We start from the raw sequence: 21,881 nt of genomic DNA, 5'->3' as shown, positions 1-21,881 counted from the left end.
ATCAATAAGTATTTTTTAAGCACTACTATATAACACACACTGGGTATGAGGACAAGGAGTCTTAGATAAAAGCAGATTTGGAAGCAGAGAAACTGTGTGCGGTCTAGCCCTGACTCTTACTGCTTAAGTGAAGTATTTAACTGTATGTGGATCTATTTTCTCCTCTGAAAAATGAGAGTGAGATGACATTTAAGATCCCTTCCAGCTCTGATCCCATGATTCCATAGGTACAGCAGCAGAAGTTGCAGTATTTCTGGCTAGGAAGAAGGGCCTGGATTTTTAACTGCTTCGAAGGTAAGGGAAAGTCTACAAAATTTTTTTTTGGTTGAAACAAGTTCCTAAGTATTTATCATCTAATAATGGCCTTTAAGTACCAATTTCCAAAAGATGTAAACATACACTTCAATTGTTTAACAAAATTTTAAACGCCTACATTTTAGTTTTAGAAAAGAGTACAAGATACTTAAGTGTGTTCAAAATTGAAATCCTACCTTCAACACACATCCATAATAATAAAAGAAATGGATATAGCTGTAAAAAAAATTAATTTAACTATTCTAATATCATCTGGAAAATTATAGAACTGGCCTTATATGAAAAATTATAAGTTTAGAAAAATTATAATTGTGCCATAAGTCCTGCGGTGGTCGCCATTCAAATGTAGAAATATTTTAAATGACATGGGCTAATTTGAGGGGGCCTAATCTGACTGGGGTACTTAATCTGGGATTTTTGACTAACTGGCTATCTGACTGCTATTAACTTAATATGGGCCTTTTAAAAATTTCTCCACACTGCTCCCAAATTGATAAGCAAAAGATTAAGAAGCCTCTTAACTAAGTAATCAAAGCAGAGCTTATTTATAAAAATAAATGTAAGAGATAAGGGTTAAGAAATGCAAAGTATACAACCTGCCTGCTTTTAATACAATAAGGGCCCTTGCAGCCTCTTGCCTTAGGGTATCTTCCACTTTCACTGCTCAGCTCCTTTCTTCTAACTCCAAGCCCCTTTCACTTTGTGGATCCCCCTGCATCTAACTTTCCTCTCCCTACTGCCACTGCTTAACCTCTGTGTTTCTCTCTCACTGACTTCTCTTTCCGTTCTTCTAGTGTTCCAGTGTCCTTTTGTTCTCTTAATCTTCTGGCCTCTCCCAAGCTCCGTACATCTGCCTCTTGCTCTGGTCCTTTAGCCTTCTCCTGCGTCCTTCTCCGTACCCTTAATCTTGTCAGTCCCACCTTGCTAACTCCCAGATATATATATCTTCCTACTCTCCACTCAAACCTTGGGGCTTTTTGCTCCCCCACACACGCCAAGATAATCCACTGGCCACCCTAGCTCTGTGGCCAGGGGGAGGGGATGCTTGAGTGTCTCCTGTGTACCATACCCAGGGCTCCAGGGGCCCATGCCCCTGCTGCATGCCTGGGATCTCGGCACGGCCTACACCAGAGTCCGGCCTGAACGAGCCCGGGATCTCTGGGGTAGATTCTCTCAGGGTAGAGGGAGCTGGCACTTCCAGCTCAGAGAATAAGTGATTTATCCATGGTTATACATCTACTAAGTATCAAAAGCAAGATGTGAACCCAGGTCTTCCTGACTTCAGGTCCAACATTCTGTCCTCTGAATTATGTAGTCTTACAGTACATATATGTCCATGCAAATACAGTTACCTCTAGGCAATAAAATTTCTTGTTGTCTCATTAATAAACTGTTAAATTATCCTTAGTCTTCATATCCTTTTAAGTTGCCAATATGCAATTACTGGTATTTCAAAGGGATCAAGTGTAATATTTATGCAACAACTCAGGCCTCCTTCCTGCATGTGTTCACTTTCCAATTTAACAAAACAAAGAATGTGTTGTCCAAAACAAAACTCAAAGCACAAAATTTTGATAAAAATACATTTTATTAACATTTTACATAATATTCAAAGTAAATTAAAAGCCAATATAGCATTCATTTACAAAGATTAAGCACAGGGGTTGGAGGAGGAAGAACATACAGGCACAGTGCCTACAGCTACCATTTTATACTTGTTAGGTTCTCTCTAGAACACATAGACTGGAATTTCCAATTGCCTCAACTGCATATAATTTTCTAAAATCTTTCATTAAAAACAGAAAATGAATTTTTATAGTCCCTGAACACATTCTCCAAGTCAGTAACTCACCTCTACTACCACTTGAACTTTTCCAGAATAGTTCTCTATCTTCCTCTCAAAAGCCACCAGGATTTCTGGCATAGGAGCAAGCCTTTCAGGACTGGTTTCAAGATCTTTTGGATTCCAGCTGCTGGAAGAGAAGGGCCACCATTTTTGGTCTCAGGAACTCTTAGGAAATATTAGTTACAGAGTCCATTCCCTTAGGTTTCACACACAAAAAAAAAAATTGGGGGGGGGGGGGTTCGGAGGTTTTGGGTTTTTTCCTCAAAGGAGACAGGGTAGGAGGGTCAATACTATAAACCACACACCCAGCTCATGTTGCATAATTAAATAAAGGTGCTGTGGAATTAATTACTAGTCTTTTTAGCTGCTCAGAATCTTTAAACATAACTGAATGGCATACATCAACATATTTTCTAATAGCTACTGGTTACAGGTAAATAACTTTTAGAGAACCTATTCTTCCTGATTGGCAATTAACTAAATACAACTAAGGTGTGATTTTTTAAGAGCTTTAAAGTTTCACATAACTAATTCAACTCAGCTAAGTAACACTTGTCATTTCTACTTTCTGATCAAGTTTCCATATCAAATAGTATTTAAATCACACTCAGTGAGAAACAAACTACATAATAAATGGTAAAACATAAACACTATAAATTTATAGGTCATTACTTGATCTCTAGAGAGTATGTGGTGAGTTCATCTCAGAACACATCTATAGGAATTTATTTGAAGTTCTGAAAAAACAGTCAACGAGGTAGTTTATGTAGCCCTGAGAACATTTTAATGAAACAAGTATAATGGGAAAAAATTAATAATTGAATAAATAAACCAGATTATTTATTCTGGAGGTAAGCTTTTAATTATACTATTTCAAAGAGCAACAGGCATGAATTACTCACTTTTGAATTTAATAGAAAAACTTTGATTAACCAGAATTCACTAAATTTTTAAAAATTTACTAAGCAGGTGCCATGTGCAAGACACTGTGCTATATGCTGAAGATACAAAGAATAATGAAATCATCTCTAATCTCAATAAGTTAAACATGTTCTGGGCAACAACCTTTTTATCATTTGGCATACATTTCTAATCCTCAGGTCCTCCAACTCTAGGGCTGGTGCTCTATCCACTGGGCCATCTAGCTGCCCCTAGAAAGTTTAAAAAAAAAAAAGCCCAATCCCACAACGCACACACCCCAGACCAATTCTAAGCATTTTCAGATACTTAGTATGATACCAAGTTATTAATATGCTTTGTTGGGATGTTTTGGGTCCAAATTTGTTGGCATAAGGAACTCCCAGAAACTCTAGCAATGCAGATCAACACTTGTTCCCTAACTTATACACAATCTCTCAGGTTCCCATTCAATTCTCTTAGTAACTTGCCCTTGTTTATAAAGCAAGCATTGTCATATCTTCCAGATTCTCAAATGAATTTCCTCTCCACCATATCACTCTCTTAATTACAAATGGTGCCCCAGCCCTTCTGAAGATGTTGTGGCTTCCTTGAAGTTCCTTTCCCCTCTTTCTCTCTAGATCAAAGAAAAGGTATTAATATTCCTAAAGTCAGGGCAGCTAAATGGCACGATGGATAAAGCATCGGGCCTGGAGTCAGGAAAACCCAAGTTCAAATGCTGCCTCATACATCTACTAGTTGTGTGACCCTAGAGAATTTGTGTGACCCTGTTTGCCTCAGTTTCTTTATCTGTCAAATGAGCTGGAAATGGCGACCTACTCCAGTATCTTTGGCAAGAAAACCCCAAAAGGGGTTCTAAAGAGTTGGACACCACTGAAAATGACTAACAAGACACCTTAGAGCCCATTACGTTCCATCTCTTCCTGACCTTTTTACATTAATCATCTACTTCCTTTTGGCATCTTCAATCTTTTCTGCTTCCATGGTTTCTTTCAACCTGCCTAGAAAACATACTCATACCTTTACAAACCTTTAAAGAAAACAAAACAACCTTGCCTTTTCTTTTACCCTTTTATCAGAATCAACTAATTCCCCATCTCTCTTCCCTTTTACTGCTAACCTTCTTAGAAAAGCTATCTATGCATAATGCCAAAACTTCCTCACTACTCGGCCTTCTTAACTCAAATCAATAAGCATTTATAAGTCAGTCACACTTATTACTTGCTAAATGCCAGCTGGGAATATTAAAAAAGGGCAAAAAACAGACCCTACTCAATATACAAACAACTATGTATATATACAGGATAAATTGGAGCTGATCTCAAAGGAAAGGTATTAAACGAAGAAAGACTCAGAAAGGCTTCTTGTAGAAGGTGGGCATTTAGCTGAGGCATGTAGGATGCCATGAAAGACAGGGAATGCAATTGAGAAGGGCAAGTTCTAGGCAAGAGCAAAAGCCAGGGAAAATACCCAGTTGGGAGTTGGAATGATAGGTATGTGCTCGAGGAAAAGCACAGAGGTGTAAGGAGACTAGAAAGGCAGAAAGGAGCCAAGTAATGAAGGGCTTTGAAGGGCAGTTTTCTATTTGAACTTGGAAAAAACAGAGAACCACTAAAACTGACTGAATAGTGCAGTGACATAGCCAGACTTGGGCTAAGTGGAGGATGATCTAGAGTAGAAAGAGACCTGAGATAGGCAGACCAACCAAAGGACTACTGCAATACTCAGGGTGTAAGGTGATGAAGGTCTGCATGAAGATGGTGGCAGTGTAAGAGGAGAGGAAGGGGGTATATATGAAAGATGTCATGAAGGTATAAACCAAAGGACTTGATGACAAACAGGCTATGTCTTGGGGCTGGGGAGACAGTGAGAGAGAATGAAGAGCTAAGGATGATACCTGGGTTGCAATCCTGGGTGATTGTGAGCATGGAGGTGGCCTTGAAAGTGATATGGAAGTCAGCTATAAGAGAAAAATGAGAGTGGAGGAGGGGGAAGAGAAGATGATGAGTTCAGTTGAGTTTAAGGTGTTCACAAGATAATCATCTCAAGATGCCCAATAGGCAGCTGGAGGTGTGGGACTACAGGTTGGGAGCAAGAATCATCTCCATAGGGATGACAATTGAATCCATAGGGGCTGATGAGATCACCAAGTAAGATACTATAGAGGGAGAAGAAGAGACTCAGAATAGAGCTTTAGGAAACATTCATATTCAGTGGGTGCAAGATCTGGCCAAGGAGACTAGAAAGGAACAAAAAGATAAGAGAAAACCCAAGAAAAAAGTGTCACAAAAACCTAGAGAAGAGAAAAGGAGATGAGATTAACCTACAGTATCAAGGGCTCCAGAGAAGTCAAGAAGGATTAAGATTGAGAAAATGTCATTAGATTTGGCCATTAAGGAATCACTGGTAACTTTGGAGAGGATAGTTTCAGTTGGATGACATCTGAAGCCAGACTGCAAAAAGTTGACAGTATGAGGAAAGGAAATGGAGTCACTTATTTTACATGGCCTTCTCAAGCACTCTAGCCAAGAGAGGAGATATAGATATATATGTCTAGGGGCAGCTAGGTGGCCCAGTAGATAGAGCACCAGCCCTGGAGTCAGGAGGACCTGAGTTCAAATCCGACCTCAGACACTTAACACTTACCAGCTGTGTGACCCTGGGCAAGTCACTTAACCCCAATTGCCTCACCAAAAATAAAATAAAATAAAATAAAAGGATATATCTATCTATCATATATATACAAATATGATAAATATATATGGATAGGGGCAGCTAGGTGGTGCAGTGGATAAAGCACCGGCCCTGGATTCAGGAGGACCTGAGTTCAAATTCAGCCTCAGACACTTGACACTTACTAGCTGTGTGACCCTGGGCAAGTCACTTAACCCTCACTGCCCTGCAAAACAAAAGATATAGATGTGTATATACACATATATACGTGTGTGTGTGTGTGTGTGTGTGTGTATCAAGAAAGAGATATAGGATGATGGCTAGTAGGATTGATGGATCAAGTGGGAGAGTTTGTTTTTTGGTTTTTTGTTTTTTTTTTTAAATAGACAAGGCACAGATGTGTTAGCAAGCAGTAGGGAAGCAGTCATTAAATAGGGAAAGAATAAAGATTAGTGAGATAGTAGAGATAACAGAGAGGGTGATCTAATGAAGAAGATGGAATGGAATGGGATTACCTAGACATATAGAAGCCGTCACCTTGACAAAGAGAAGGGTCACCAACTTTTGCAATCTGGCTTTGGCCCAGACACAACTCGCTAAACTTTTTCTTCCAAATCTCAATTACCTTTCAATCACCAAATTCAATTATCTATTTTTAGACTTTATATCCCTTGAACAAAACTTTTTTGAAGTGGTGACTACCCCTTTCTTACTGGATAGTCTTTCCTCTCTTGGCTTCAAAGTCCCTGAGCTCTCCTGGTTCTAGTTTTTTGTCTACAATTGCTCTTCTCTTTTGCTGTTTCTCCATCCTTGTTCCAATCTGTTAAAGGTAGATATTTCCCCAAAACTGTCCCTCTACAACTCTATTTTAGAAATCTCATTCACCCCTATGGTTTTAACTACCACATCCAGGAAGATAACTCCAAAATCTATATCCTCAGTCTCTCCCCCAAGACTCAGATCCCTATTAAGCAGCTACCTTAAAGATGTTTTTAATTAGATATTCTACTGTCACCTGAAACAAAACATTTCCAAAACTATATTAATTCCCTACATTTCAAATCTGGCATAGCTTTTTTTGATTTTTACTTTTCTATGGCTCCACAATTCACCTGGTCTCCCATGTACAAAACTTCAAGGTCTTCTGCGGCTTTTCCTTTGCCCTCATACCTCATATCCAATCCATTCTGTGGATTCTACCTCGTTGACATCCACTACTTGCTCCTTATCTTCCACTACCCTTGTACAGGCCTTCATTATCACCTCAACAACTGTAATAATCTCCCAAAAGGTTTTCATATCTCCATTTTCTCTCTCATCATATACCCTACTACCACCACCACAAAAAACAAAAATAAAAACAAACAAACAAACAAAGCCCTGATCTTAGACTAATCTGGCCATTTCACTACCTGGGAAGCAAAGCAGAGCCAGTAAAGTTTGAAGAATCGAGGGGAAAAACACACCCCTTTGGCTGGCATTAGAAGTCCAACTTCAGATCAAAACCACCCTACAATTCCAGCCTTGTCTTGTACTACTTTACTCAATACACATCCCGACAGTCCCAACCCAAAAGTACTATGCCCTTACCCAGTTCTGAGCCTTTGCTCACACTGGTCCCTAAGCCTAAAATACCTTCCCCACCCATTTTCATCTTTAAAGCCCAACTCAGATGCTACCTTCTTCATGAATATCTTTTTTCTACAGACTTCACATAGCACTTACTCTCCAGGAGTTCACATAGCAACTCTCTAATAAACTTATCTAGTATTGTTTATTAGTTATCTGTGTGTGAAGTTTATCTCCCTACCAACCTAAAAGTTCCATTAGGCAAGAATTAACTTTTGCAAATGGGCTTACTACAACTGTTGATGAATGGAGAGAATTAAAGCATTTTAGAGCTAAGATGCACCTTAGAAATCATACAGTCTAAATCACTTGGATTAAAGATGAGGAAACTGAAACCCAGAGAGTCAAACTGACTTACTCAAAATAACAAAAACCAGTACTCTTATTAATACATCATGCTTTGTCTTAAAAATAACCTGCTACTGGGCAGCTAGGTGGCGCAGTGGATAGGAGCACCGGCCCTGGAGTCAGGAGTACCTGAGTTCAAATCCGGCCTCAGACACTTAACACTTACTAGCTGTGTGAGCCTGGGCAAGTCACTTAACCCCAATTGCCTCACTAATAAAAAAATAAATAAATAAATAACCTACTACCCAGAAAAGAACAGGGCTATGTAGCTTTCTTTATACGGCTTCTATTTCCTTGGCTAGCTCCTAATCAATGTTCAATTTGGCAATTAATAAATACATTTTTGGCGATGGTATTAACATTTCCCAATTTGGCAATTAATAAAAACTTTCTTGTGATCACATTAACATTTGCTTTATTTCCCTTCTGGAATCTATGATAGGAAACATATTTTCTCTCTATTCCCTACAATCCAGTACTATAGTATAGAATGGGAAATTAATAGATCATAGCATATGCTTAATGAGAAACCAAACTCTAAATAAAATTTTTCTTTCCTTTTCTTTCTTTTTTTTTTTTTTGCAGGGCAATGAGGGTTAAGTGACTTGCCCAAGGTCACACAGCTAGTAAGTGTTAAGTGTCTGAGGTCCAATTTGAACTCAGGTCATCCCGACTCCAGGGCTGGTGCTTTATCTACTGCGCCACCTAGCTGCCCCTTAGATAAAAATTGATAAAGTACTAATAAGGTTGCCACTAAGAGACATCTTTAAACCATTTTTTATATGACTCGAGAACTACAGGGAATCCCTAACAACAGAGAATTATATAGCAAAATAAAACTCTAAAAAAGTAATTCTATCTAGCATTCCATAAGCTTAAAAAATGAGCTGAAAGACATCAAGAAGGAAAAAGAAAATATATCAGATAATCTTAATTAATCCTGAATTTAAGGAAGCATTTTGGAAATAGATTATACAAAAATTTTAATGCAATATTTTGCCTTCCCAGAACTGCTCAAGAGCTTCTTTCTGGATTTCAAAAGCATGCCTCTATTTCTATCTCTTCCCTCATAACCTGGTGTCTCCTTGCCTTGGTACTAAACTGGAAGCCTACTCATTGTGGAATATCTCTACATAATGACTACCACCATTCTCCCAACAGTAAGTTCTTCCAAGCCTCCATTTTGTGGAGGGTCTTAAGCTGTTCTGCTATCATTCCCTTCGGAGTCTGCTCCTCACTTTCCAGATTTAAAAAAACAGGCCCTGAACTATTTTTCAACTCCCCTTTGTGTGCTCTTTTCCCAAATAAGAACGGAAGCTTCTTGGGGGCAAGGATTATTGTTCTTTTTGCTGGTATTTCAATCCCCAGCACTTAGGAGAGTGCCTGACACGTGTAAACTTTTCATTTAGGTATACTATGTTGCAAGGACAAACAGGCTTTTGAGAACCAAATATTGGAACAAAAGAACTAAGTTTGAATCCTAGATCACCTACTCTTTTAAATATTTCCAGGGCCTCAATAGCCTCATTTGCTAAATGAGGAGGTTGGATTATATGATCTCTTAAGTTCCCTCCAACTCTAAAACCTCTCGCTTTGCTGATTTTAAACACAAACGTAAATATTTGGGTAAAAACTCAGTATAGAGTAAAGCTTTCTAACCCATCTAAAAGTAAATTATGTCCATAAAGCAATGGTTTAAAAAGTTTTTAAAGTAAATAAGCTTTTTTACTAAAAACACTAAAAATGAGGGACAGTGGGGCAGCTAGGTGGCTCAGTGGATAGAGCACCGGCCCTGGATTCAGGAGTACCTGAGTTCAAATCCGGCCTTAGACACTTAACACTTACTAGCTGTGTGACCCTAGGCAAGTCACTTAACCCCAATTGCCTCACTAAAAAAAAAAAAAAGAAAAAGAAAAAAAAATGAGGGACAGCTAGGTGGTGCAGTGGATAGAGCACCAGCCCTGGAGTCAGGAGGACCTCAGTTTAAATCTGACCTCAGACACTTGACATTTACTAGCTGTGTGACCCTAGGCAAGTCACTTAACTCCAATTGCCTCAAAAAAAAAAAAAAACCCACTCAAAATGGAGGGGAAAAACCACCAAGTTTGTGAATGAATGTTCATGCAATCCTCAGACATTACACCCCTAAACACACACACACACACACACACACACACGTGCGCGCGTGTTTATTGACAATCTATTCTGTGTTTAGCTTGTTTTTTGAAAATGAAATGTCAAATTTTTAAAAAGAAAAGAAAATATGAAAACAAAATTTTCTACATTGTGCCTCTTTTAAAATATGCAATATTTTACCTTCCCTATATTAGGTAATATGAAAAAATGATAAAGACTGCATGTAACTTAAGTGGTAGGCAAAATTAGCAATGTTAATATGGTATTGAAGTCCATCTTGAAGCCTTTCTAAGGGTTCTTAGTTAAAGATGAAACAAAATAACCATGTAATTAAGTGGTCTCATGTATAAGGGATTTATGTAGGGTGCCTCTTAAAGAGAACAAAGCAAAATAATGTTTTCAATTTTAAAAAATTTTCTATTTTACTTCAACAGCATTACTATATTATTAATACGCTCTCTATAGGCTACTAGATTTGTTGGTTCAGAATTCCTCTTACAATTAACTTTCATCTTCTCTAAATGTCTGGTTCTCTTGTTTCTTGGTATAAAGCTATACTGACTTATACTAAAGTTACACAGTTTACTAGCCGTACTATTTTGCTATCTATAATACAACAAAGAGGTGTGTGTATCTGTATATATCTGTATTTCATGAAATAAGAAAAAATAACTGAAGAACATAACCCTAGCCCTGCCTACTAGATAAAGTCCAAATTCATCCAATTAACTAAATCCTGTCATAAAGTAGTCTTATCTAACTTTCTTTTTCTTTATACTTCAACTAGAACCCTCTGGTCATGGTGATTTCTGTACTGTCCCATACAATGAGTCATGCTTACCCTTACCTCCATGATTTGTCCTTCCTCTTCCCTGACCATCCCTATTATAGAGCCATCTGTTCCATAAAATTTCAGACCATGACTATCTTTCCTTGCTCTGAGTTTCTATTGCATTTGGTCACTACTGCACAATCTACTATTTGATTATATGTTGTCTTATATTAACCTTTAGTTGCTTGATTTATGTAGATTTTGTCTCCACAACTAGACTGTAAATTCAAGAACCAGAACTGCAGGTGTCTTCTACCTCTTTTATGTCTCTTACTAGACTTACAATAAATAATTATTGCAAATTTATTTATTTGTATATGCATGTGTATTTCTGTGTAATAAATACAAAAGCACTTATTACAAATAAATACTTGCTGATTTGGTTAGTATTGCAATGTCATTTCACTCTAACAGCAAGAAAACAGGAAATGATTGAAATAACATGCTCGTGTATCCATGCTAAAACATGCTTTTACACCAACTGGAACATAACATGTATGCTACTAACTAAAATGGCTGAGACAATCAAGAAGAAGCTGGATAGCCATTTAACTGATAGAGATGCCTTAGAGAAGATAGAAAGGATTAGGGACTAGACCTGTGATTTCACTAATATATGGAACTCCTAGATCTAGAAACTTCCTCTACCAATGCATTCGAGAGTCTTATGTCCAATGTTGTTATCCAAAGCACTGAGAGGTTAAGAGACTTAGCCAAGAACACAAAGCCAGATGTGGAACTTGGACTCACATTTGCCTGGCTCTTAGACCAGCTCTCTACTCATTATACAACATTACTGTACATGCTTTGATTAAGAGGCATCTTTAGACTAGGTGATGTCTAAGGTTCCAAGTAACTCTCAAAACCCTAGGAGTGGGGGGGCAGCTAGGTGGCACAGTAGATAAAGCACCGGCCCTGGATTCAGGACCTGAGTTCAAATCCAGCCTCAGATACCTAACACTTACTAGCTCTGCCCCCCCAAAAAAAAATTCCTATGACTGACTTTAATGTTAGTTTCTGCCTAAAATTCTAGTAATAGTTCCAGCTTCTTTCTGGTTCTTTCAAAGAGATAACATTATTTCTGTCAAATAAGTCATCTAATTTCAAATGATAAAAATAATTCACATGCTTTTAAATAATAAAATTCTCATTACTAGGACCAACTAATTAACTTTTACCTAAGGAGTGAGTCACTGCTCAAAAATTTCTAGAGTTCTTCTTTTGGAATTATCTCCTGAGCCTGTTTCACATGCCTCTAAATATCCTCTGATAGGGTCACTTTCATCTTTTATGCAAAGATTTGAATTTTGGAAATAACCAATAAAAGCAATTCAAAGCTATTTCTAGTGAGGAATGTAGATAATCCAGCTAACACCATTTTAAGTCACCTGACTATTATAATGTCAATAACCTTTATATGTAGCTTATGGGAAATTAAGGAACGGGACCATAGGAGGATGATTTTAAAACATGATATACCATGGCAGAATCATTGGAATAGACGCATAATTTCCCAAGATAGTTACCTTAAGGAGGATGGCTTATTTGGATGTATATGACATGGTATGAATCTGGTTTTGAAAATCTCTTTATATTCGTGTGTTATAGACTGAGAATATGCATCATCATAGAACACTTTACTAGACAAAGAACTCTAGAAATTGCCTTTCCTTATACTACAATAGAAATGTTCGATCTAATAAACAGCCAATGACAACCTGGAATAGATCATCTGAACTATCAACAACAGATAACAGAATGGCTGGAAGGATATTATCTGTATGGCACTGATGGAAGGCCAAAGAGAATAATAAAATAAGGTGATCATATGCACAAGACCTAGCACAGGCCAGTTGGTAGAGTAAAGAGTTCATGTTAGAGATAAGGTTGGAAAGGTATATTAAGAAAACAAGGTAGGGGCAGCTAGGTGGCGCAGTGGATAGAGCACCTGAGTTCAAATCCGGCCTCAGACACTTGTGTGACCTTGGGCAAGTCACTTAACCCCAACTGCCTCACAAAAAACAAAAAAGAAAAAGAAAACAAGGTGGCTGACTTTAAATAATAAACTAGGGAGTTTAGACTTACTATACAATGAGGAAGCAACATAAAGTTTCTAAGCAGAAAAATCATATGATCAAAGGATCATCTGATGCTCTGGTGTCCTTCTCAACACCCCATTCTTCACATGCTTCGTTGCTTCTTTATGTTTGCTGTCCTCTTCCATTAAATTGTAAGCTTTTTGAGGGCAGGGACTATTTTTCTTTTTCTTATTTGTATCCTCAGAGCTTAGCTCAGTGCCTCTGGCACCTAACAGGTCCTTAATAATAAATTTTTATTGAACTGAATTCTAGGCTGTCAAGTCAACAAGCATTTATTAAGTAGCTACTGTGTGCCAGGCACTGTGCTAAGTAGTGGGGATACAAAGGCAAAAAACAATCTCTGGTCTTAAGGGGCTCACAATCTCAAAGGAAGTAAACCAGAAACCAGAAGACCAGCTGGAAAGCTACTGCAAAAAGCTAGGGTATAAATGTTATGGGCCAAGACAAGGTTAGTAGTAATAAGATGGAAACATTACAAATAAAAAATTAATAGGATTTGATGATTAAAGGATATAACAGGGTCAAGATAATGAAGAGGCCTTAGTTAAATGACTCAGGTTTTGACTCAGAGTGACTGTGAAAATTAGCAAACTACTCAGAAAAGTAAAGGAGGACAGTTTGGTGAGATGATGATCTGGGTATCTTGCAGTCATCTCAAGGTCAAGGCAATCAATGTTAAACAAAACTGAAGAAGCTCAGGAGGCAGGTAAAGACTGAAATGAATTTCAATGCAAGTGATTTAGATTTAGAAATAACATACACACACATAAAAGTTGAAATCAATGAGAATGCATTAATTCTCCAAAGTGGAAACACAAGGTAAAAAAACAGAAGGCTAAGGAATGAGCTTTGAGGACTGGAGAAAAACAAACAGTAAAAGACAAAGAAAAAACATAAGGAGAAATAATAAAAACAGAGAAAGATCGGGGACCTTTGAAAATGAGATTATTGGTGTTCTTTAAAAGTTATTTCTGGGGCAGCTAGGTGGCACAGTGGATAGAGCACCGGCCCTGAAGTCAGGAGGACCTGAGTTCAAATCCGGCCTCAGACACTTAACACTTACTAGCTGTGTGACCCTAGGCAAGTCACTTAACTCCAATTGCCTCACCCCCCCAAAAAAAAAGTTATTTCTGTGAAATGAAAGCTACAAACTTCAGAGAGTTAAGGAGTTTACAAGAAAACATACCAAATAAAAAATTTATTTGTCTACCTTTCCCCTAAAATCTCCATGAACCTCAAGATAAATCCAAGATTAAAATGTGTATAATTTGACCGTGCCACTTGTATTAATTATCCCAGGTTTAAAATGTCTCTTTTTATAGTTATATCCATGCTAATCAAGCAGAAATAACAACCAACTTATACATATTCTTAATCTTTCCCCCAACTTTTAAAAACAGACATGTAGTACTTCAAGTAATGCAATTCACATAGCAGGTATGCTATAATATAAATCTTTATTGATCTGAAGTATTACAATTGTTTGTATTTTTAAAGACAAAACAAAATGTTTTATTGCAAAGCATAAAGATGATAATGAAGATAATACCAAGATTATTAAAATTGAAAATGTTCACCCGAGAGTCAACAGGACTCAAATCATCTCTTCACCAAGATGGGCTCAAAAATTTAAAAGAGAGTCAAGATTCATCAAACAATTCAAGATAGATATTATCTTTGTTTATGAACCTGAATGGAATGTACCATTCTGTCTTGTTCAGAAAAAAGAGGGATGGGGGAAAATATCAGTTGCAAACCCAACATTTCTTGACTCATAAGTTTTACAAATAGCTTATTCCTAAAATGCTTCCTCTAAGAGAGATTTCTTTACAAAAAATAAGGATGTGAGTTGATTATTTTTAGTTATCACTTTTTTATAACTTTTGCAAAATGTAATGGAAAAAAATTATTAAAATCCTACTATACATATTTATGTATTTCAGATCAAGATGTCAAAAGGACATACATACATATTTCAATTATACCTTTTAATGTTAGTTCTCAGGTGCTACATATATCTCAGAAATACTTTACACAAATATTTTTATAATCAATATTTTATAAGCAACATTACATTTCATCATAAGTAAACTTTACCTGTATTTGTTCTGGTGTCCATTGATCAAGATTGACTGACTTGACCCTGGATATATGAACACCAAGATTTCTGTGAATTCCAGCACACCGAATGCAAATAAATACGCCAATATTCCAGGAAGCCCATCGTGGACCTAAATCAGAAAAAGCAAAAAGGAAAGGATTTTATTACTTCTGATTTTCAATATAATTCCAGTACAACTAAATAGAAATTACCAACATATATTTTGAACATGTTAAGAGAAGAATGCTTTAGCTAATACTAAAAAAAGTAACAAACAGTTCTTCAGAAATCTAAATGATTTTCTGATTTTTTTCCTTTCTGGCAACATTATGTAAAATTGCCTATCATTTTAAAAACCATGGGTGAAACTTTTCATGCATCTCATTTAAACCAGAAATCTCAGGACATTTCCCCCAGATCTAAAATTCTGACTAAATACAGTAATATAGTGCTAAAGGAAAACCCAAAAAATGGAGCAAATATTTAGAACATTTCACTTTGACAGGTTTCAGATTAACTGAAGTTTAAAACTACTTATTTTCTAAATTCAACAAAGCTTCTTCTTTCATATGGGTGGTCAACTATAACTCACTGATTTCCTAATATCTGATTAGTTTTATTCTGGAAAAGTATTCCTTTTCAACTTTTTGAGAAGTAGGTCTTAATACAAGCTCTTGAAGAAAACATTACTGATTTAAAATATGTTTAATATATTATATTTTTCCTAAAAGCTGAAACTTAGAGAATGTATTATCTTACATCCAAAAATTCATACCTCTTCAAAATTTCCCTATTTCCGGTAATAGCATCACCATTCTTCTAGTCATCCAAGTTCACAACCTCAGAGCATTCCTCAACTACTTACTCTCCTTCAGCACACATATTTAATCAGTTAATGTCTTCTCTAGTTTACCCCAAGAACTTCTCTTAGATACCCCTCACCTTCGCTTTACTAACAAAGGCAAAATGGCTAAATTATATTAGCAATAGGGTAGTGAATCAGCCCAGAGAGGTTACAAACATATGGCCCATTCTTGATTACCCATTCTGAATTATCCTTGGCAAATTTTAAAGCCCAATCTGGATTCTGTCATATGGCATACTTAGGAGCCAATTCCCCCTATAATCTGTAGGTATATACTGTAAATAGGGAAAATGTAAATAACCTATGTAAATAATCAGAAGGTATATGCTGTAAAGAGGGGAAATAAATTTAAACACCCTAAGTAAAACAAAATTAGGAAGTGAAATAGCTATAAGGAAAAAAAAAGCACTTCATAGTACATGTCAATAATAGTAATGTCCGAGATGCTATTCACGCTACTTTGAAGTGATGATCAAGAGTTAAAATAAATAGATAACATACACATGTCTTTGGACACATAAAGCTTATTTGGATATTATCTTTATAGTGGGAGATCAGAAAGAGAAAGAGCAAAGTTTAGAAAAGTGTATGTGAAGTAAGAGATAAATATAAAAGATTTCTGTAAGGGGCACAGGATAAACACCTACACTTCTATGGTTCTATTTAACTTTTAGATTCTATGACTTTCCTCCCAAAGCCTGTAATCTCACTGACTGAATCACTGCCTTGTTGTGCAGGAGGGGCTTGTGTAATTCAGTAAAAAGTATAAACTATGCCTTGTAGGATTACCTAAAACAGACCAGACATGGTTGAGAGTTCTGACAAAAGGAAATGGCAAACCACTCCACTATCTTTACTAAGAAAACCCCATGGATAGTATTAAAAGCATAAAAGATATGATACTGAAAATGAGCCCCTCAAGTCAGAAAACATCCAATATGTTACTGGGGAAGAACAGGCGACATCTATAAGTAGCTCCAAAAAGAATGAAGCAGCTGGGCCAAAGCCTAAAGGAAGCTCAGGGGCGGATATGCCTGATAACAAAAGGAAAGTCCAATGATGTACTGATCACTATTTCTTGGGAACCTGGAATGTAAGATCTATAAACCAAGGTAATATGAATGTGGTCAAACAGGAGACAAAAACATTAAACAATGATATCTTGGGTATCAGTGAACTCAAATGAATGGGAATGGGATAATTTAATTAGGGTGATCATTACATACTACTGCAGACAAAAATCCTGTAGAAGAAATGAAGTAAAAGACATCCCAAAAAAAGAGAAAAGGACCTATTTGTACAAAAATATTTTTTGGAGCTCTTCTTCTGGTAGCTAGGAACTGGAAATCAAAGGGATGCCCATTAATTGGAGAATGGCTAAACAAGCTATGGTATATGATTGTAATGGAATATTACTGTGCAATAAGAAATGGCAATTAGGATGATTTCAGAAAGACCTGGAAAGACTTAAATGAACTGATGTATCATGAAGTGAGCAGAACCAAGGAGAACGTTGTACACACAGACAGCAGTATTGTTCCATGAAGAATTATGAATGACTTAACTATTCTCAGAGAATATAATGATCTAAGACAATTCCAAATGACTAATGATGAAGCATACTATCCACCTCCAAAGAAAGAGCTTATATTGATTGAACACAGACTGAAGCATGCTATTCTTCACTTTCATTTAAGTCCTATACAAAATGACTAGTACGGTAATATTTTACATAACTGTACATGCATAACTTATATCTGATTCCTTACTGACTCAGGGAGGGGAGAGAAGAAGAGATAGAATTTGGAACTCAAAACTTTGAATAAAAATATTTATTTTTTTTTAAAAGAGTAAGTACCAAGGGCGCAGCCAAGATGGCGGAGGAAAGACATTAAATGCACAGGGCTCCTGATACAATCGCCCCCAAAATAGCAATAAAAGAACCCTCTGGGCAGAAAAACACACAAAAATATGGACTGAGAGTTTTCTCCGGCTATAGATAGATTTCAGGGGGCTGTGCTGGGCCATGAATAAAGCCTAACCCCTCAGTCGGGCCGACACCTGACGGAGGAATTTGCCCCAGTGCCTCTGAATCGGCTGCAGCACCTGCTTCTTCTGGAACCGAGCACGTGGTCAGGATGAACGGCTGGCCCAGGGGGGTAAGTGCAGGGGTAGCAGTGTGCTGGGGGTAAGGATTTGACTGTCCCACCCCAGCAGGCAACCAGGAAGAAATCCTGAGCGGCAGAAGGCCCAGGTGGGGGAGGGGAGCAGTCTCATCAGAAGCTGAGAACCACACCACAGAAATCTTTGCTGGTTGGTTGCACAGTAATAGGCCTGAAGTTATCTCCAGACCTGAGAACAGGCCAGGTGAGATTAAAACCTGCCCCCACCCAAAACACCTGGGACCCTCTGAAGCTGAGAATAGAAGCGGAGCCGAGAAGCACCCTCCACCCTCCACGCCCCCCCACCCCCCAGTGGAGAGTTTAAAATCAAATGAAAGTGAGGCCAGGCAGGATGAGAAGCCCAACCATCCACCAGGCCAAGCTGTAGCTTGAACAGTGTGTCCTGGAAGCAGCACCACACTTAAAGAAGGAGTTAAAAGACAAGAAATAGTAAGCCAGGATGAGTAGGCAGAAAAAGCAGAAGACCATTGAAAACTTCTTTGGGGGTAAGGTAGACCACAATACAACCTCAGAAGAAGATAATAACAGGGTCAAAGCTCCAACATCCAAAGCTTCCAAAAAAAAATATGAACTGGTCTCAGGCCATGGAAGCTCTCAAAAGGGACTTTGAAGAGAAAGTAGGAGAAATAGAAAGAAGATGTAGAGAAAAGGAGGAAAGAATGCAAAGGGAAATGAGAGCAATGCAGGAGAGTCATGAGAAAAAAGTCAACAGTTTGAAAAACCAAATGGAAAAGGAGATTAAAAAACTGTCTGATGAAAATAACTGCCTAAGAATTAGGATGGAACAAATGGAAGCTAGTGACTTTATGAGAAACCAAGACACAGTAATGCAAATCCAACTGAATGAAAAAATAAAGGGCAGTGTGAAATACCTCCTTGGAAAAACAGCTGACCTAGAAAATAAATCTAGGAGAGATAATTTGAAAATCATTGGACTACCTGAAAACCATGACCAAAACAAAAGCTTAGACACCATCCTCCAAGAGATTGTGAGGGGAAATTGCCCTGATATTCTAGAAGCAGAAGCTAAAATAGAAATTGAAAGAATCCACTGATCACCTCCTGAAAGAGATCCCAAAAGGAAAACCTCCAGGAATATTATAGCCAAATTCCAGAACTCCCAGATGAAGGAGAAAATACTGCCAGCAGCTAGAAAAAAGGAATTCAAATACTGTGGAGCTCCAATAAGGATAAAGCAAGATGTAGCAGCTTCTACATTAAAAGACCAAAGGGCATAGAATATGATATTTCAGAGGGCAAAGGAACTGGGACTTCAGCCAAAAATCACGTACCCAGCAAAACTGAGTATAATCTTTCAGAGGCAAAAATGGGATTTCAATGAGAAAGAGGTCTTTCAAGCATTTGTGATGAAAAGACCTGAACTGAATAGAAAATCTGACTTTCAAATACAAGACCCTGGAGAAGCATAAAAAGGTAAACAGGAAAAAGACTTCATGAGGGATATTAAAAGATCAAACTGTTTATATTCCTACATGGGAAGATAATACTTTGAAATCATAAGAACTATCTCAGTAAGAAATTCACAGAAGACAGGGCTGAACTGAACATGAAGGTATGATATCTGTAAAGCATAATATAAAGCAATACATAAGTTCTGTTCTTTGTAGGGCAGACAAGGTGGGGTGTCTTATGTCTGGGGCTGGATGTGGGCTTGGGGCCTCCTGGGTCCAGGGCTGGTGCTTTGTCCACGGTGCCACCTAACTAATCCATGATGACATCATTAAAATAGGGTTGAGGTGTAGGAGGAATTAACTGGGGCAGGAAGAAGGGGAGAGATGGTCTGGGTAGAGGTAGCTCACATGAAGGAAACAAGAAAAAAGCTTATGGAGGAGAGTAGAAGAGGGGGAAGGAGTTGGGGAGTGAGTGAACCTTAATATCATCAAAATTGGCTCAAAGAAGGACTAACAGACATACTCAAGTAGGTATAGTAATATATTTTTGCCCAGGGCGGGAAGGGGGAGGGAGAAAAGGGGAGGGGAAAGAAGGGAAGGAGGAAAGGGCAGATTGGGGGAGAGAGCGGTAAAAAGCAAAACACTTTCAAGGAAGGTGAAGATGTTATACATTACTGCACCAGTATGACATATTGAATTGCTTGATCTCATAGGGAGGGTTGAGGAGGGAGGGAGGAAGAAAAATTTAAAACACAGAAGTAGCTCAGGGACCCTGATCTCACTGGAGTGGGCTCATGGAGGGAATAGCTTTCATGCCAATTGAGAGGAGAAATCTATTTAATGTTGCAAGAAAATAGGAGGGGAAGAGGAGAAGGAAGGAAGGGTGAAAAAAGGGAGTACAGAGTTGAGGGTGAGGATAGTCAGAAGTAAAACACTTCTGAGGAGGAATAGGTAAAAAGAAGAGAGAATAAATGTCATGGGAAGAGATTGGGATGGAGGGAAATAGTTATGATGATTGATTATAATGGCAAAACGTATGGTACCTACTTTGCTGGGCTTTTATGAAGGAAATTCTCTGCCAAGCTTAAGGTACTATATACAGGTTATGATGAACAGGATACTATCAGAAAAACCTGGAAAGACCTACATAAACTGAAGCAGAGTGAAATGTACTGTATACAAAATTACAGCAATAGTGGGGGATGATCTGCTGGGAAGCATGTGGTTATTTTCAGCAAGGCAATGATCCAATATAACCCTGAAGGACTTATGAAGATTGCAGCCCATCTGCAGAGAAAGAACTGATAGTATCTGAAAACAGATGGAAACACATTTTTTCTTTTCCTCTTTGACAATTCCTTAATCTTAAATTTTGGGGGTTTTTTATTGTTTTCTCTCACAACTAGCTAATATGGGAATTCTTCCATCACTACTCATGTATAACTTATTTTTAATTGCTTGAGCTCTTGTGGGTGGGGGGTGCAAATGGGGGGGGAAGAGAAGTTGGAACACAAAGTTTTTAAAAAATTGATGTTAAAATTTTGTTTTTACATATATTTTGGAAAATAAAATTCTATTCAAATTAAAAAAAAAGAGTAAGTACCAACTAAATCCCATCATTTACTGGAAGCCTTATAATAAAAGTTTGAGGAAAGCAGTATTGGGGTACAATCTCAAAAATTACAATAATACAAGTCTATGTTCCAACCACCAATGCCAAAGAGGCCAAAGTTGATCAGTTCTTTGAAGACCTACAACATCTTCTAAAATAACATTCAAAAAATGTCATGTTCATCACAGGGGACTGGAATGCTAAGGCAGAAAATCAAAAGATAACTGAAATAACGGACAAAACTGGCCTTGGAGCCCAAAATGAAGAAGGGAAGGGACTAACAGTTTTAACAAGATTAACTTGCTGCTCATAGCAAACACTTTTTTCAACAACCCTAAAGGTCACTCTGCACATGAACATCACCAGATAGTCAATACTGAAATCAGACTGATTATATACTTTTCAGTCAAAGGTGGCGCTCTATACAGTAAATTAAAACAAGACTTGGAACTGACTGTGACTCATGAGTTTCTTATTGCAAAATTTATACTTAAAGTGGAAGAAAGTAAAGAAACTCATCAGAACATAGGTATGACCTAAAAAACGTCCCTTATATGAATATGAAGTAGAAGCAATGAATAGATTTATGGAATTAGATCTGGTGGATAAGAGTGCCTGAAGTACTATGGACAGAGGTTTGCAATATTGTACAAGAGGCAGCAACAAAAACATCTCAAAGAAACAGTAAAAGCAAAACAGCACAATGGTTATCTAATTAGGCTTTACAAATAGCTGAGGAGGAGCAGCTAGGTGGCAAAGTGGATAAAGCACGAGCCCTGGATTCAGGAGGACCTGAGTTCAAATCCGGATTCAGACACTTGACACTTACTAGCTGTGTGATCCTGGGCAAGTCACTTAAGCCCCACTGCCCTGCAAAAACAAAACAAAAAACAAAAGACACAAGCACAAGTA

The 21,881-nt window shown here is 37.7% G+C and overlaps 1 protein-coding gene across 2 annotated transcripts in view; it reads right to left on the bottom strand.

Annotated features, from left to right (window-relative positions):
* Positions 1-21,881, bottom strand: part of SMAP1 (small ArfGAP 1) — a 221,375-nt gene that overhangs the window by 127,697 nt on the left and 71,797 nt on the right. For both annotated transcript variants that reach the window (XM_044001349.1, XM_044001350.1), the window contains exon 2: positions 14,894-15,027. In XM_044001349.1, the coding sequence (XP_043857284.1) occupies positions 14,894-15,027 (134 nt within the window). The remainder of the gene's footprint in view (positions 1-14,893; positions 15,028-21,881) is intronic.

Source organism: Dromiciops gliroides, chromosome 4 (genome assembly GCF_019393635.1).
Source record: "Dromiciops gliroides isolate mDroGli1 chromosome 4, mDroGli1.pri, whole genome shotgun sequence".
NCBI lineage: Eukaryota > Metazoa > Chordata > Mammalia > Microbiotheria > Microbiotheriidae > Dromiciops > Dromiciops gliroides.
Note: the sequence above shows the minus strand (reverse complement) of the source record. Positions and strands in the feature narration are given on the sequence as shown.